We start from the raw sequence: 19,257 nt of genomic DNA on the forward strand, positions 1-19,257 counted from the left end.
AAAATCTCTTTGAATCATTTCGCAGTCCCGCCTGTTTACAGCTCTACCTACTAATTTAGTATCGCCAGCAGATTTGGAAATCTTAGATATGCGACCGAGTTCTAGGTCATTAATGTATATTATGAAACGATTTGGACCTAGAACAGACCCCTGTGGCACACCATTGGTTACGTAGAGCCAATCTGAGGCTTCGCCGATTAATACTACGCGCTGCTTTCTTCCGGTAAGCCAGTACAGAGTTCTTCATTGATTCCGTGTGCTTTGAATTTATGTAAAAGTCTCTTGTGAGGTACTTTATCGAAAGCCTTTTGGAAATCTGAATATACTACATCAGACGGTAATTTTTCGTCCCAAATCTGATACATTAAAAAATTCCCGCAAATTCGTCAGGCAGGATCTTGTATTGCGGAAACCGTGTTGGTTGTCGGATATAATTTTATGTTCTAGAAACGTGATAATTTCATCTTGTATTATTTTTTCCATTATTTTACCTAACACTGACGTAAGGCTAATTGGGCGGTAGTTCAAGGCACACTTTTGTCTCCTTTGTTATATATAGGAGTAACATTTGCTAGTTTCCAGTCAGTTGGCACCTGACCATCACATAGAGATTTGTAGAATATTTTTGTGATGGGGTATATCAGCTGTCTCCTGACCTTTAAAAATCTTGAAGCTAAGTTATCTGGGCTGTTGGATTTGTTAGGATTTAATTGGTCCAGGTATTTCAGTACTTCAGAGTTCTTTCTTTCTCTAACCTTCAACTCTCTTCATCAGATGCTTGAAACATTTTCATTGGTTGTGGTATTCGAGATGTCTCTTCAATTGTGAATACGGAGTTGAAAGAATAATCAAGTGTGATAGCCATTTCCTTGTCGTCAGCAGTTACTGTGTCAAGTTCGTTTAGTACTGGTCCAATGCCTTCGTTTGCTGTCTTCCTTTGTGTTGAGTAATTGAAGGATGTCTTAGGATTATTCGTAACTCTCAAGGAATGTTTTTTCTCCCTAGCGTCTACTGTCTTATGACTTTCTTACCTTCTCTTTGGGTTTTGAATAATTCCTAGCGATTTTCATCGGTTCCCATTGATTTGAATTTCTTGTTTTCTTCTTTTGGCGAATTAGTCCTTGTATTCTCCTATTCATCCATGATGGTCTTGAAATGTTGCAAGTTCCCTTCGTAATTCGTGGAGTATATTCATTTTCAATCATGAGTAACATGTTTTACATTTTTTCCACGTTTCCTTTACAGTGTAAACGCCAATTGGCACTGCGAATTTCGTGTGTAATGTATTCAAAATTTGTTCCCCTGTAATCTGTGATCAAGAGTTTGTTGTCATTTATTTCATATTGTAAATTCATCTCTAATCTAATCAAACTGTGATCGCTGTTTGACACACTCTTGCTTACTTCACAAGAGGTGATTAAGTTTGTGTCGCTGGTGAGGACAAGATCAAGAATGCTTTTACCTCAAGTTGGTTTTTTAATCAACTGTTCTAGAAATGCGTCTTCAATCAGTTCCGTTAGTCTCGTTCCCTCTTGGTCACCTGTTAACGTGTTCCACTTTATGTTTGGATTGTTGAAGTCTCCTACTATTATAACCTCTTTATTGTTTACTATAGTTTTGATTTCATAGTGTAACATCTTATAGTCGTCTTCTTTTTGCTTAGGAAGTCTAAAATTAATGCCGAGACGTAGTTTACTTTTGAAGTTGTCGGTAATGTCAACATAAAGAGTCGTAAGTGCGTGTGTGTCTACTTTGCTTATCTTATTAGCACTTAGACTGTTATCAACGTATATCAGAAGTCCACCACCTACCTTGTATAAGCGATCTTTCGTAAATAGTTTGTATCCAGGTATTGCTAACTCGGCTATTAAGTGTTATTCTCAGAGTTTATCCACGTTTCTCTGATTGCAATAATATTCGGTTTTTCAGTAACCATATAAGTTCATCGCGTTTCGTAATGATGCTCCGGGCATTTGTGTATATAAAAATTATTTTCATTGGAGTTGTTTTCTGGGCTGAATTTGCCTTTGTTTTTACTTGTTCGTATTATGACTGTTAAAGATCTGCATGTGCAGCATAGGGAGAGAGACGGTTCTCCATCTGTTTTGGGTTCGCCGCCTTAACCTGACCCTTCCTCTTTTCGCGTCGACCTGTAACTGTGCTAACCCACTACTTATATTGACCTTACTTGACCTTTCTTTGCTGATTCCACTGCATGTGGGGTTACCGCCACTCCCCGAGGATCTCTACCGCCAAGGTCACATCCCTCCTTTACCGTTACCATTATAGTGGTCAAACTGGACGCCTTACTCCTCAGATCCCTGTCACACTAAGACTCCCCCCGACTCTCCCCTCCTCACTCCTCACCCTCCCCCACTCTCCTAGTTCCTTCGTTAGCTCGACCGTGATTTGCTCTCCTGAGTAGTTTACTTCTATCGAAAATATGGCGTAATGTTTTCATGCAGTACTGTGCCTAGGCGGGTTTTCCTTATTCCATTAAGTAGAGACTATCCTTAGCGTCGTGTTGAATGGAAAAGAAAGAAGAAACAAAGAAGTCATCGATGAACGTCTTTTGCGATGATCATATCATCAGTCAGTGCATGATGCCCTGGGCATGGCACACTGTGGTCTAAGACTGGCAAGTTCAAGTGAAGGCAGTTCCATAACGGGATGAATCAAATACATAAGTCCACTGCATGTGTTCCCTGGACGACCACTATGAACCCATCTGTTACCTGGTTGAGATCATAGACACTAAACTCGTGCTTACGGCGAGGAAACTGCCCCAGGAACATCGTGCTAGGCAATGCATCTCCTGCCACTTGCAACACACTCCTCGACCAACAGCTGCTCCTCCATCCTGCTTGGTATGGACACTGATGGTTGCCCAGTACTGCTTGATGTGTACCAGTGTTATAGTCGTTGGCAAAGTGACCTAACATTACTCAATGTTTCATTAATTAATACGATATCTTACATTCTTCATTTTCCTACGTTACTTCAAAGGAACATGTGAAAAATGAATGTGTAAGAAAGATTCTTTCATTGGTAATGATCAAGAAAAAAAGTAACTTCTTAGATGTGAGATTACAGTAACTGTTGATAGTTACATGACAGGAGCAGCAGAGCCTGGCCGGGGCTGGCCATCACCTGGCGGCACCGTCTCCTGTACCGTGCCATGTACAACACGTAGTTACGTTATCTTGTTTACTGCAACATACATACACACATTCTCTCTCTCTCTCTCTCTCTCTCTCTCTCTCTCTCTCTCTCTCTCTCTCTCTCTCTCTCTCTCTCTCTCTCTCTCTCTCTCTCTCTCTCTCTCTCTCTTAGTTTATCACTTTCCCTTACATATAAATTCATCCTTTGTCTACTACTCGTCTGTTTTCCATTCACATTTAACATTATAGTTTATTTTCCTTTTCATTTTTTTTTTACAAGATTTTATATCATTCACTTTTTGCTTACCATCCCTCGCTGTTTTAAGGTAAATTTTACTCCTTTTTTATTCAGGTTCCATGAAGCTGTTCCTCTCTTACCCTCTGTAGAAACAGCTAGAATCGTAATACTTCAGATGCCTTCAGAACTGAAGAAGGTGTTGTGGAATAGTTTGGACAGACGCAAAGAATGACTACGGAGAGGTTGACATAGGGTTATATGCGTCAGAATTGGAAAAGACAAGGACAAAGGGGAGACCGTGTGGGAAATGGAGTGATGGAGTGAAAAAGATGTTGATACTCAGGACCTGAACATGTGCACGGGAAGAGGGATCTGAAGCTATGTGGTATACTGGGGGCGACGTCTGTTAATGGACCAAACGAGGGAATATTGATACGATCAAGGAATACCATGGAAAGATCTATGGGGCCTGGCTGTGGATAGGAGCTGAAAATCATCCAGAGTTGAACTAGAAGAACATGAGATGCCAAAAAGAGCGGCTTATCAGTCGGGAAGTTAGTATTAGATTGATCAGGTCGGAAAAGAGAAGGAATTCTCTCTTTTATATGGTCACTTTATAGCTAACTCTACAAGTAATAAAGGTGCTCTCTTTTTTGGTGTTTCATGTTCATCCAGTTCAACTCTGGATGATTCTACTTTTAATCATCTCTCATTTTCCCCCAGTGAACTCATCTCCTATATTCTCTTCGTGCAGAGTTTTCCAATTATTCTCTCATCTCCAGGTGGGCAAGGCGTATGACCGATCCTTGCACTCCTATCACGCTTGTGTAAAAACCCAGAGATTTCCTTCATCTCGGAAACAAGTGTTGATACAGCCTATCCCTAAGAAATAAGACCGTTCTAACTCCCCCAAGTACTTCCACTTTTGATATATCAATAATCTTTGAAAGTATTTAGTTCTCAGTTTCTTAAACATCCAGAATCCCATTCCTTGTTCCTCATCACTAAAACGGATATCGTATGGCAAAGTTTACGGTGATCTCTCCGGGGAGACTCATTTCTAGTCCTCCTCTCTCAAAGATATTGGTGAGTCTTATTGTAGCATAACATTCCCAAAACGTTTGACATCTAAGTTAATGGCTTTGTATATACATATACAATCAGAAAACCTTTCGGGGAAATTCAGTCGAATTGGCACCTTTAGTCGAGATGCTCTCTCTTTTAGTCTCTTCCTGCTTCAATTCGTATATAATTCATTGTCAAATAATGAATGTGAAAGATTGAAACTAAAAACACAACAGAAAATAGATGAAATTTTCTGGTAAAATGGAAAATAGGACATCAGGACCACTACAGAGTCACGGGCTTGAAGTCGTGGAGATACATGCTTCGCTTATGTGATTAAGCTCAACCTAACGATAAACAAACAAAAACATCTTAACTTAAATTGGATTTTATGAGAAAATAGAATACTATGACTCGTACTGCTGCGAGGGAAGTGTGATACCGTCTTCATGTTTAAAGATATATCATATCAAATCTGATGCAGCACCCCTGCTCATGTCATGGCTTCTTCTCTGCCTCTAAGACAAATTTCTATCTCGCTTTACAGTGGTTGATCTTACCTTAATATCGAGGTGTACAAGGCTTTGGTCGTGAACAAACACGAGTCCCTCAAGGAGCTGTCGCGTGAAGCTGATGACGTCTCGTTCATAGGGCACCATGTCCTCGTCCAGGAGAGTCTGGAGGTCTCCTCCGGCAGCACTGTGAGGAAGGAGGAAACAGTCTGGTGAAGTATGTCTCAACCAAGAGAGTCTGGAGGTCTCCACCAGCAGCACTGTGAAGGAGGATATAGTTAGTCTAACACCTTAACCTACTCCAGGAGGATCCAAAAGTCTTCTTCGGTAGCACTGTGGGGGAGAAGAAAATTAGTATAGTCTGGTGCAAAACGACTTCGTCCAGCAGTGACTGAAGGCTTTTGTATGGAGAACTACGAGGGGAAAATTTTCCAATACATTCCGGTTTAACCATAAAATTCCTCGAAGGTCTGTAAGTTTCCTCCTTCAACAGTAAAGGGGACACGACATTCATCAGACACTGGGGCAATAAGGTCTATTGGCTCCATCCTACATTATCATAACTGACACTTACTCGTTTGAGAGGTCCTGTAAACTACCCTAAATACAACTATATGGAACAGTTCATAATACAATTTAAGATGCCTTTTCTTCAACCACGAAGGTCTTTACTATTCCTCCCGAAGCATCGTTGGGGAGGAAACTAGAGTATAACCTGAAAAACTACTTCATCGTCTAAAACAGTCTGCATATCTCCCCCTGATGCACCGTGAGGGAGGACACATCACAGTCTGAGGTACAGATGTGGTGAGCGAACAAGACAATGAATACATCATCATTCAACGATTTTCTTGCCCAGAAAAGTCTGCGGGCCTCTCGCCACAACACTGGAAGAAGGGATTTAGTAAAAGAGGAATACCTTGAGTTAACATCAATGTTCTAACTTCACTGGCAAGACTACCTCCTTCGGCTCTATTATTCTTTCTTCAAGTACATGCAAATAAGGAACAAAAATTTACGGTGTCCTCCAGCACATAACTTTGTCGTATGATGTCAGATCTTCAGTCATTTCTCGTTTTCTTATACTCCTGACCATTTAATCACAACTGGTGCTGTCGTTAGCAAAACTGAGCCTTAGGCCTCTGATCATCATTAGTGCTAGTCTTCTGGGCGTTTGCAGCGTTCATTAGTGACAATGTCAGTTGATCAATGTAAGAACAAAGTATATGATATATGTGACATGAATAGGGAACAATTAACGCCTAAAACTCTATTAACAAAGACCAGACCAACCGGAAGGGACCAGACCAATGTCAAGAGACGTCAACCACTGCTGACATCACAGGTAACACGGATCATTGATCGTAACGACACAGTTGTTGGTTGAAATAATCACATATCACCGCCATTCCAAAGGAGACAATTTGTATTAACTATTACACTATGGAGTATCAGTGAAAGCGACTATACCTTTGACAATAGGAGTGCCAGCATTTCTCTAAACCATAGCAAGTGCGACTCAATCAGTGTAGACAGCAGCAGCCACACTAGTCTATTGCCTTGTAATCGTGGTATATCTAACTGGCAGCATTAACAAGATATGTGGTTTGGTAAGCAACGCCAATCAGGGTACCAGCGGCCAGACCAGATTTAGTGTATGACAGTAACAGCCAGACTAGGGTATGTAGCTGAACGACTAAATGCGTAGGACGAGTATATAAAGGCAGAGGACAAGTGGAGGGTGTGACAGAAGTGACCAGGCCGGTTGACAATGTGGCAACAGCAATCACATCGTTAGAGTCTATCGCAACAACAACTCGACCAGAGGTAGCAGCGACCAGACTGGTAGGAAGTGTGGTATCGTTGACCAGACTTGTGGTATGTGTAGTACCAGCGGCCAGATCTGTGGGCCGTGTGGGATGAGCGACCAGACTAGTATGGTGTGTGGTAATGGTCGAACAGAAGGGTTGTGATGGGCAGGAGAGGGTGGCAGAAGACAGCCAGATGGACAGCCTTCCTCACCCCACCACAAGAGGTCGTGGCTGGTACTGGAACACCTACTGTCTGACTGAAGGACTCCATGATATTCGCTGACAACTTTTTGCCCCTAATATCTTCACCGTCGCACATATACCTTCGCCTGTCATCCATACCATTTCACTTTTTTCCATTATACTTATTGTAAGCTGGTTAGTTGCTGGTGTAGCCATTATAAGTGTGCTAGATATACTAAAGTAAAGGTAAATATACTGCATAATGTCCTTGAAAAATCAGTCAAACTAAAAGGTTTATTATGTTTTTCTATAGTACGTTTGCATGGTAATATCTGGTGGTAAGCGTTCATATTATGCACAAATTTCACACATGAAATCATACGTGCTTTATGATGGTCCAGTCGTAGTAATGTTCCATTCACAGCAGCTGGTACTGACCACGACCTGAGGAGCCCGAGGGCCGACACACTTCATGACCTGAGGAGCCTCAGGGTCTAACACAGCTGGTGACCACGTCCTGAGGAGCTCCAGGGCATGACACACCTGGTGACCACGTGCAAGACTCACGCACACATGCCACTAATTTGTCTATTTGTTATTATCGTTTTACTGTGAGTTACATATACATAGTTGCATCACATAGAATATTCCCATGGACCAACTGTTCTCATGGACCATTGTTAATCAGGATGTTTGAACACGTAAGAGCTGATGTCTTATTTGAATACGTTGTCGAATGGGTGTTGAACGACTCCTAATACATCCTCTGCCAGAGCTACCTGAGGTAAGGCCCAGAGTACTATAGATGTACGTACCTATTTTTATAATGAAACTATAGCGGCCACATGATCTTCATTGAGTACCACGGAACGAATATAGACACGATCTCCTCTATCAACCCAGTCTGACAAGTGGCGGCAACCTTACAAGTGGTGGTCGCCTTCCACACGTCCTGACGAACCCAACGGCATGACACACCTGGTGAACACATCCTAAGAAGCCCCAGGGCCTGACACCCTTGATGACCACTTTCCAAGGAGCGTCAAGGTCTGACACACCTGGTGACCAAGTCCCGAGGAGTCTCAGGGAATGACACATTATGACCTCCTCCTGAGAAGCCCCAGGATCTGACCCACCCGGTGACCACGTCTTAGGAGCCCCAGGGTCTGGCACACTTGGTGACCACCTCTGAGGCGCCCCAGAGTCTGACACGTCTGCTGACCACGTTCTGAGGGGCCCCAGGGTCTGGCACACTTGGTGACCCCGTCCTGAGGAGTCCTAGGGCCTGACACATTCGGTGACTACGTATTGAGGAACCCCAGGGCCTGACACACCTGGTGACCACGCCTTGAGGAGCCCCAAGGCATGACACAAATGATGACTACGCCCTGAGGAGTGTTGGAGCATGACACATCTGGTGACCACGTACTGAGCAGCCCCAGGGAATGACGCATCTGGTGACCACATCGTGAGGAGCCTCTTGGCCTGACACCTTTGGTGAACACGTCCTAAGGAGCCTCAGGGCCTGACACACCTAGTGACCACGTCCTGAGTAGCCCCAGGGAATTACACACGTGGTAGCCACGTCCTGTTGGGCCCCAGAACCTGAAAGAACTTGTGACCTAGTTTTGCGGAGCCCCAGGGCCTGACACACGTGGTGACCACGTACTGAGGAGCTCCAGGGCATAACACACCTGGTAACCACGTTTTGAGGTGACCCAGGGACTGACACACGTGGTGACCATGTCCTGAAGAGCCATAGGGCATGACACACCTGGTGACTACGTCATAAGGTGCCACAGGACCATGACACACCTGGTGAACACGTCCTGAGGAGCATCAGGGAATGACACACCTGGTTGCCACGTCTTGAAAAGCCCCAGGGGACCGACGCCCACGGTGACCAAGTCCCGAGGAGTCTCAGGGACAAACAGTGCCGACACACCTGCTGGCCACGTACGAAGGAGTCCCAGGGGCTCACACACCTGTTGGCCACGTTCTGAGGAACCCCGGGGCGTGACACACGTGGTGACCACGTACTGAGGAGTGCTAGGGTCTGACACACCTTAGGGCCTGACACACCTGGAGACCACGTCCTGAGGAACCCCAGGGTATAATACACCTGGCAGCCATGTCCTGAGTAGTTCCAGGACCTGGCACACTTGGTAACCACGTCCTGAGAAGCCTCAGGGAATGACACACATGGTGACTGCGCCATGAGGAGCGTTAGAGGATGACACAGCTGGTCACTAAGTCCTGAGGAGCCCCACGGCCTGATACACCTGTTGACCATGTCCTGAAGAGCCATAGGTCATGACACCCCTGGTGACCACGTACCGAGGAGACCCAGTGACTGACACACCTGGTGGCCACGTCAACAATATCCTCAAGGTCTGACACCCACAGTGACCAAGTCCCAAGGGGTCTCAGGTGACCACCTGGTGACCACTTCCTTAGGAGCCTCAGCGTCTGACACACCTAGTGACCACGTCCTGAGGAGCCCCACGGCCTTACACACCTGATGGCAACGTCCTGAGGAGTTCCAGGGCATGACGCACCTGGTGACCATGTTCTGAGGAGCCCCACATACTGTGACCACGCCTTGAGAACCCAAGGCATGACACAACTGGTGACTACGTCCTGAAGAGCCCAAGGGCATGATAAACGTAATGACTAAGTGCTGAGGAGCCACAGAGCTTAACACACCTGGTAATCACGTTCTGAAGAGCCCCAAGGCCTAACACTCCTGGTAACCAAATTCTGGGGAGACCCACGCCTGACAAAACTGGTGACCAAGTTTTGAGAAAGGCCAGGGCATAACTGGTGACCACGTCTTGAGGGGCCTTAGGGCCTGACATTCCTGGTGAAAACGTCCCAAGGAACCTTAGGAGCTGACACACCTGGAGACCACGTCCTAAGGAGACCCAGGACATGACATAGTTGGTGACTACGTTCTGAGAAGACCCAGGGCCTGACAAAACTAGTGACCACGTCCTGAGTAGCGCCAGTATTTGAGAAACCTGTTGACTACGTCCTATGGAGCCCCAAGGTCTGACGCAGCTGGTGACCATGTCCTGATGAGCTCCAGGGCATGACACACCTTTTGAACACGTCCCGAGGGGTCTCAATGCCTGACATACTTTTTGATCACGTCCTTAGGAGCTCCAAAACCTGACAACCTGTTGAGACGACCTGATGAGCCCCAGAACCTGAATCACCTGATGTCCATGTCCTAGGGAGCCCCAGGGCCTGGCACACCTGGAAACCACGTTCTCAGGACCCCTCAGGACTTTACACACCTAGTGAACATGTTTTGAGGTGCCCCAGGGTCTGACACACTTGGTGACCACGTCCTGAAGACTCCCAGGCCTGACACACCTGGTGATCACATCCTGAGAAGCCCCAGGGAAAGACACATCTCGTGCCCATGTCCTGAGATGCTCAAGGGCATGACTCACCTGGTGACCACGTCCTGAGGATTCTGAGGGAAAGACACACTTGGTGATCACGTCCTGAGGATTCCCTGGGCCTGACACACCTGATGACTACGTCCTGAGAAGCCTCAGGGCATGGCACATCTCGTGCCAATGTTCTGAGATGCCCAAGGGCATGACACACCTGTTGACCACGCCCTGAGGAGCCCCAAGGCTTGCCATACCTGGTGTCTAAGTCCTGAGTATTCCAAGAGAATGGCACGTTTGGTGACCACGAATCAAGGAGCCACAGAACCTGAAACACCCGGTAACCACGTCCTGCGGAACTCCAGGGCTTGATACATATGGTGACCACGTCGTAAGGAGCCACAGGGTCTTACACACCTGTTCACTACGCCCTGAAGAGCTTCAAGACCTGACACACCTAGTGACCAAGTCATGAGGAGCCCCAGGGAATGACACATCTGGTGACCACGTCCCAAGGAGCCCCGGGAACTGACGCGTCTTGTGGGCACATCCTAAGAAGACTCAGCGCCTGACACCCCTTGTAAGTGTCTGACACACATGTTGACCACGTCCTGAGGGATGTCAAAGTCTGACACAGTCATGACCACGTCCTGAGGGATGTCAAAGTCTGACACAGTCATGACCACGTCCTGAGGGATGTCAAAGTCTGACACAGTCATGACCATGTCCTGAGGGGTGTCAAAGTCTGACACAGTCATGACCATGTCCTGAGGGGTGTCAAAGTCTGACATAGTCATGACCATGCCCTGGGGGACCCCCGTCGAATTATACACCTGGTGACCACGTCCTGAGGAGCCCCATTGTCTGACACACCTGAATGCCACACCCTGAGGAGCCCCAGGGACTGACACACCTGATGACCACGTTCTGAGAAGCCCCAGGGCCTGACGCACCTGATGACCAAGGTCTGAGGAGCTCAGATGACTCACCTGTTGGCCACGCCATGAAAAGCCCCAGGTCATGACACCTGATATCCACGCCCTGAAGAGCCCGAGGGTCTGATACACTTGTCGCCCCAAATGATGGGTGCGTCATGTTAGTTTCATCTACTGATATTTTGTTCATTTCTGTAAAGATGACTTAGATTCAGAGCTGAAGTGAAAATTGTTGTGATTTATGAATACCTCGATATTACATGCTGGAGCACATCTTGAAAAATTCTCTGACTGACTGATACGAGTAACTTGTAGATACTTGGAATGGGTAGGTAGGTTCTGCAGCCTGCAGTTTGTACAGGCAAATCAGTATCTACAGGAATCATGGATCTTTTATGACCTTGCTGGTCTCCGTGTTAAGCATAATGCATCATTATTCTGTAGACGATTTCATCATGATAACAAGGACGGAGACGTGAGTTCAGGTGTGCTGTGTTGCTGCATGTTCCACGGGTCAACACGAGGACACTTAGAACTGTTCTGTTGTAGAGTCGCGGATATGGAGACAGGAGGCAAGGAAAAGTTCTCTCTGCCATCTCTTTATATGTTACGTCTGCTCGACAAGGTTTTCATCACAAGATCCTCCGTATTATCCGTTTCAGAACCTTTTAACTCCAATGTCTTGTTCCGCGGCTACGGGCGAGCAAAACAGGTATTACTCTTAAAGGAAGTCCTTTCTTAAGTCTATTATTTACGCCCTTGTTTTTATGAGGGTTTGAGACGGGTCACATGCACAGGCCATCAGCAAAGATGGGTCGTAAACGTAGCAAAAAGAAGAGAAAAAACGAAAGCGACAGACAGATGAGAAGAACAAATGGACGTAAGAGTTTTAGAGGAAGTGGAATACTTAACCTCTAAAACGTGTCTGGCTGTAGCTGAAAGCAATATTAAAGAATTAATTAACAATCGAAGACTTAGCTGTGCAGGAAAGAAACAAATATCACAGCGGACAACACTTTAAGTTTCCAACAGCGACAAAGTAATCATGTAACGCAGTAGCTTACCGCGCATTACGTGACCTATCTAATGGCTGGGGCACATCAGTAACCACTTCTCGAGATCAGGAACCAGAGTGATAGCCACAGACGAGGGAGGAGGAGGAGTCACTGCGACGTAGTACAGCTGGGTTAAGTCTGATGTGAAACTGGGTAAGTTGAGAAACTGAATGGCTGTGGATTCATCTTCAACAAATGGATATGGAGAGCTGGAACTTCTCCAGATGTGAGAGCAATTCACCATGCAAGGACAAATCTCTCCTTGGTGTAATCGAAGCGACTGTTTAGATGAACATTTTCGGCAATATATTGAGACGTGTCAGCGTATGAGTGAATGTGGTCATGTTCTAACGGAAGGAAATCGTTCATGAAATGAGGAGAGGACGACGAAGACGAGACAGAACCCTGGAACACCGCTGTATATGGGGAGAGAGAGGTTGTTAAATCCACCAGTAATTATGGAGATAAACCGAACAGAGTGAGAAACAAAACCAAAATATGGGGACGTGAAGATCGGACTTCGATGCCATATCCTGTCGAAAAATTTCAATATATCAAGAACCACAACATATGATTTCCCTGAAGTATGTCTGAGAGTATGACAAAATATTGATAGGTAAGAAAGGGGTATCACCGGTGGACCTTACGTACATTCTTGAAACGTGTCATATACTCATTTAGTTCTCTAAGACGAAAACAGGAGCGGCCTCAACCAGGGTGCCATAGTGTAAGTTATGGAGGAGTGGATTCATCCCAAGCAAAGATGAATCAGTGGTAGCGTAGCATGAAATGCGGTGCCCGCAGACCTGGTCGACCACAGCTCCACACTTGTTGCACCAAGTCTGCACCAGACATCATCCTCAAGGTTTAACTGTTGAAAACACTGCATGAGGCAGGTTAATCTGCTACAGGTGTTCATGGATAAGGGAAATCCATCAAAGGAATTGACTGATTGCACATGTTGACTAGATGAAGGTGTTGCCGAGGTACTTAATGAGCGCTATAGGTGACGTTCCATTATAAATGTCTACCTATCATAGGCGCTGAGTTATCATGGATACTTACTTGACATGGATCGGGAATCATCACACTTGTTAATGCAATATGTGCCGTAGGTAATAACACTTGTTGTATTATCAAAGGCGTTGATGTGAAAGATGGTGAATCATTACATATGTTGACACCCATCCAAGATGATTTATCCCAAGTGTTCAGCCATCACAGGTGTTGAGCCCTCATGGGTGTTCAGCCATCACAGGTGTTGAGCCCTCATGGGTGTTCAGCCATCACAGGTGTTGAGCCCTCATGGGTGTTCAGCCATCACAGGTGTTGAATCATCATAAGTCTTCATCTTTCACTGTTCTTGAGTCATCATTGGTTTGACCCGTCATAAGTATTCAGTCATCAAAGACGTTAAATCATCAGAGGTATTGACCCATCAGATATTTTGTCTTGTCATAGTTGGTGCCTGGTACTAGAAGATATTTTGCCTTGGATATTGAATTAATACATCTGCTGAATCATCATATTTACTGATCTAGCACAAGTGTTGTGTTACTTACTATAACGTATCACTCTTGTGACATTGTTGGAGCAGTTGTGCCATCGCTGTCTCGTTACAGGTGTTAACCAGCTGTACCTGTTGTACTTCAACAGGTATTCATCCATGAAGATGTGGATCGCATGTGGATGTTGACCTATTACCAGGACTGCAGCATCGAAGGTGCTCACCTGTCACACATATTGACACACACACAGTATCTGACGACCTGCCGGTGGAGTGGCCTCCACCCGCCGCCAGGTGTGGCGGCGGGTGGAGGCCGATTTGATATTCTAGAAGGATGACTTGCATGCCTTTTAATCGTATGCCCTGGGAATATTCATCAGATTCAAGACACCACAACTGTGTCAGCCGGTCCATGCGACTGTATTCGAAGCACAGTCGGCGGCATTTGTGCGTCTGAGCCCCGCTGGTCAGGAGCAGGGAGGGAGTGGCGGGGATGAGGTGGGAGGTAATCCACTTAACCATTAGTGACAAACATCTTGTAAAATAATGCTCATGATGAAGTTCAGTGTTCCAGTCATAGCTTGTATCGCAACGATTCTAAGTTCAGTGAAGGGTGAAACAGAGAAAAGAAAACAAGAGGCCACACGAACTGCATGTAAACAACAACATTTATCAGACTCGGTGATATTTTAATTACATAGGATAACCAGAAGCTAAATGAGGCAGCAACTACAACGACATCAACGACTCTGAATATAAAAAAAAACAAGTAATTACTTCATGCGCTGCTGAAGAAGCAATTTCTTTGTCTGTTCAGAATTAAATTCTCTTCATTCATAGCCAGAACGTTGACAAAGACTGCATCATTAGTCCACAGGCAACTTCCCCGTCACATAAACAAGAGTTTGTATCTTCTGGAATTAATTGCATTCATTTTTTTTTATAAATTCTTTGCACACTAACGACTGAGACTTGCAGTGGACGAGCTTGCAGCATAATAACAATTTATGAAGCGACAGTGAAGCCTGCCGCACACATGGCTCAGCTGAGAGGCAGTAGTGATGAAACACCTGGTGCCAGACGCTGCCCGAGCCGTGAGGAAAGTGTCTCCCTCACCTGCTCATTATTTCTGTTGAGGTTCTTGATGCGTTCACAAACATTTGTTCCTACTGGATACGTAGGGAGGTGGGTGGCACTGGGTAGTTTGCCGTGGACAGTTACAGGTCTGGAACTCTTCATTCTTCCATGTTTTCCAAACAACTAAGACGTCCTGTCCCTTCTCATACCACAAGCTTCCCATCTCCTTGAAAATAACTTGTGCAAATACTTCCATTTTTCTCATTTCTTTTCTTTAATCGTGACTTCGCCTGGATGAAGACTTTTATCAGTGACTGGCACCTTTGTCATGAAAAGAAATTTATATATATATATTTCCTCCAGTAACATTTCTTATGTAAATGGAAAGACCCGACTTATGAATGCATGCACCGCGGACACAAGCCGATGATGTGTAAAGGCTTCATACCCCAGACGAAGGATGTACCACATCACGTGATAAATAGTTACATCATGATGGGGTATGGGTGAAAGTGAAGAATCATAATCCTGGCAGACTTTCAATAACAATAAGTGTTTGCAGTAAACTCAGTGACCGACACTCGCATTTTTTTTCTGATTTTTTTTTCAATATAGACTCCCCTTACTAGGCTTGAGGCAGGAATTGATACAGTGTGATCAACGTATCTTCAGTCTTAAGGTAGAGCCAACTTTTATCTTCACATCATCATCTTCAGGTAGCGTCCTTCTCTCTTGCTAACACTCTTACTCATGTTGATGGTCCTGTTGGTCTAGCTCCTGGCGCTTTTTTGCTGCTGGTACTCATGGCCCCTTCTGCTGACACTCTCAGTCCTACTGATGGCACTTGTAACCCAGCTTCTGGCGCTGCTGATCTTGTCGCTGACACTTCTGGAGCTCCTGTAGTGGCAGGTCTCTGTATTAAGATGACATTTGGTCACAGCCCACGATCTTTGGGTGGTAGCCTGGCCTTGGGTCCTCCCAGCTCTTCCCGCCACACACAACTCTCGGCACAGTGTTCCATCTGCTGCTGCCTGTGTCTACAACTCGGTTCTCTGCTCCATTCAAACATGTCTTTCGATGAATATAACAGAGAAACTTGTCACTTCTTCATTTCATCAAAGTAAAGTCTCACTGTAGACAAGACGTTCTCTATGGCAAAGTGCATCTGGTTAACACATATCTAATCAGAAAAGTGCTCATATGCTCATATGAACAATTTTTTGGAAAACATAGCACCTGGTTGAATTAATGAGGCCCACAGAGACTAGTGGACTGTGAGCCCAAGCGGGCGGGTGGCGCCTCTCTCCATCACAGACGCAGGTCACGCCATCCGGATGACCCAATACCTTCTCCCAGCCAAGATAAACTTGTTGCCAGTTTTCTACATCTCTAAGTTCCTAGTGCGGTTACCTGTATCTTACTGTACCGTATAGAGAAGCTACAGGGATGTGTGTGTGTGTGTGTGTGTGTGTGTGTGTGTGTGTGTGTGTGTACGTGCTTACAAGACCTGTAAGATAATGCCATTAAACGTTCAGCGAAAGAACAGAGCAATGGTTTGTACACAAACGACACAACTTTTCTTTTTATAAGCATCGTTGGTCGACAGACGAGATATCCTGATACAGATCACCAGTGTCACGCGAGATATAGATCACAACACTCCACTTTGTAACACAGGTCAGTGACCACTCTTGACGTATATGTCTCTCTCACACTGAGCCGTGGTTCTGGTATTATCTGATGTGTCGCATGTGCCTGACTGTGCTGTCTAGATCTTCTGGGACAAACCCCTGGACCAGCATCTGGACCGTAACCTGGACCATCATCTCGACCCTTCTCACTCACATCATCGTCTGGACCTCTTCTGAACTATCGCCCAGACCGACAATGTACTATCACCTGAATGTGTCACTTGGTTCAGCACTTGGTCCACGGGAGGCTAACAACTGGACCATCATACAGACCAGTACTTAAGCTACCAATTGAACAACATCATTTAGATCAACAAGTAGACCGTCGTCTGGACCATAATCGAGACCATCAACTGTACCAGCGAATGGAGTATTACCTTGACTATTATCTGAACCAGCATTTGGACCACCGTGTATACCATTATCTGGATAAGTACTGTCGCACAGACCAACATCCGGAACATTTCCTGGAACGTAACTGAATCAGCGCCTGAACCATCTCCTCGACCAGCGCTTCGACTATATCCTGAAACACCATTTGTAAGTAGAAGCTTCATGTGTCTCTGTCACGTAGCTCTTCCATAGCCACAGACGTAATGATGTATTTAAAACAGATTTTTCATTAATTATCTCCTGGGTTGCCTGAAGCACACAAAGGAACGAGGTACTCATTCGGAGAGTTACCTGCCCTTCATAATGAGGAAAACCTTACACAGATTTACACCCTACGATTCATGTCTTCCCTCTAGTTGATAAAATGATCATTAGTCTACAAATCGCATGAATTTGAACTAAATATATATATATATATATATATATATATATATATATATATATAGAGGGGACGGGAGCGGGGGGCCGGAAATCCTCCCCTCCTTGTATTAACTTTCTAAAATGGGAAACAGAAGAAGGAGTCACGCGGGGAGTGATCATCCTCCTCGAAGGCTCAGAGTGGGGTGCCTAAATGTGTGTGGATGTAACCAAGATGTGAAAAAAGGAGAGATAGGTAGTATGTTTGAGGAAAGGAACCTGGATGTTTTGGCTCTGAGTGAAACGAAGCTCAAGGGTAAAGGGGAAGAGTGGTTTGGGAATGTCTGGGGAGTAAAGTCAGGGGTTAGTGAGAGGACAAGAGCAAGGGAAGGAGTAGCAATACTCCTGAAACAGGAGTTGTGGGAGTATGTGATAAAATGTAAGAAAGTAAATTCTCGATTAATATGGGTAAAACTGAAAGTTGATGGAGAGAGGTGGGTGATTATTGGTGCATATGCACCTGGGCATGAGAAGAAAGATCATGAGAGGCAAGTGTTTTGGGAGCAGCTGAATGAGTGTGTTAGTGGTTTTGATGCACGAGACCGGGTTATAGTGATGGGTGATTTGAATGCAAAGGTGAGTAATGTGGCAGTTGAGGGAATAATTGGTATACATGGGGTGTTCAGTGTTGTAAATGGAAATGGTGAAGAGCTTGTAGATTTATGTGCTGAAAAAGGACTGATGATTGGGAATACCTGGTTTAAAAAGCGAGATATACATAAGTATACTTATGTAAGTAGGAGAGATGGCCAGAGAGCGTTATTGGATTACGTGTTAATTGACAGGCGTGCGAAAGAGAGACTTTTGGATGTTAATGTGCTGAGAGGTGCTACTGGAGGGATGTCTGATCATTATCTTGTGGAGGCTAAGGTGAAGATTAGTATGGGTTTTCAGAAAAGAGGAGTGAATGTTGGGGTGAAGAGGGTGGTGAGAGTAAGTGAGCTTGGGAAGGAGACCTGTGTGAGGAAGTACCAGGAGAGACTGAGTACAGAATGAAAAAAGGTGAGAACAATGGAAGTAAGGGGAGTGGGGGAGGAATGGGATGTATTTAGGGAATCAGTGATGGATTGCGCAAAAGATGCTTGTGGCATGAGAAGAGTGGGAGGTGGGTTGATTAGAAAGGGTAGTGAGTGGTGGGATGAAGAAGTAAGAGTATTAGTGAAAGAGAAGAGAGAGGCATTTGGACGATTTTTGCAGGGAAAAAATGCAATTGAGTGGGAGATGTATAAAAGAAAGAGACAGGAGGTCAAGAGAAAGGTGCAAGAGGTGAAAAAAAGGGCAAATGAGAGTTGGGGTGAGAGAGTATCATTAAATTTTAGGGAGAATAAAAAGATGTTCTGGAAGGAGGTAAATAAAGTGCGTAAGACAAGGGAGCAAATGGGAACTTCAGTGAAGGGCGCAAATGGGGAGGTGATAACAAGTAGTGGTGATGTGAGAAGGAGATGGAGTGAATATTTTGAAGGTTTGTTGAATGTGTTTGATGATAGAGTGGCAGATATAGGGTGTTTTGGTCGAGGTGGTGTGCAAAGTGAGAGGGTTAGGAAAAATGATTTGGTAAACAGAGAAGAGGTAGTGAAAGCTTTGCGGAAGATGAAAGCCGGCAAGGCAGCAGGTTTGGATGGTATTGCAGTGGAATTTATTAAAAAAAGGGGGTGACTGTATTGTTGACTGGTTGGTAAGGTTATTTAATGTATGTATGACTCATGGTGAGGTGCCTGAGGATTGGCGGAATGCGTGCATAGTGCCATTGTACAAAGGCAAAGGGGATAAGAGTGAGTGCTCAAATTACAGAGGTAAAAGTTTGTTGAGTA

The 19,257-nt window shown here is 45.1% G+C and overlaps 1 protein-coding gene across 1 annotated transcript in view; it reads right to left on the reverse strand.

Annotated features, from left to right (window-relative positions):
* LOC139752020 (uncharacterized) overlaps positions 1-19,257 on the reverse strand; it is a 786,065-nt gene that overhangs the window by 67,856 nt on the left and 698,952 nt on the right. The window contains exon 4 of the mRNA XM_071667797.1: positions 5,025-5,163. Coding sequence (XP_071523898.1) covers positions 5,025-5,163 — 139 coding nt within the window. The remainder of the gene's footprint in view (positions 1-5,024; positions 5,164-19,257) is intronic.

The sequence above is a fragment of the Panulirus ornatus genome, chromosome 12 (genome assembly GCF_036320965.1).
Source record: "Panulirus ornatus isolate Po-2019 chromosome 12, ASM3632096v1, whole genome shotgun sequence".
Classification (NCBI taxonomy): Eukaryota; Metazoa; Arthropoda; class Malacostraca; order Decapoda; family Palinuridae; genus Panulirus; species Panulirus ornatus.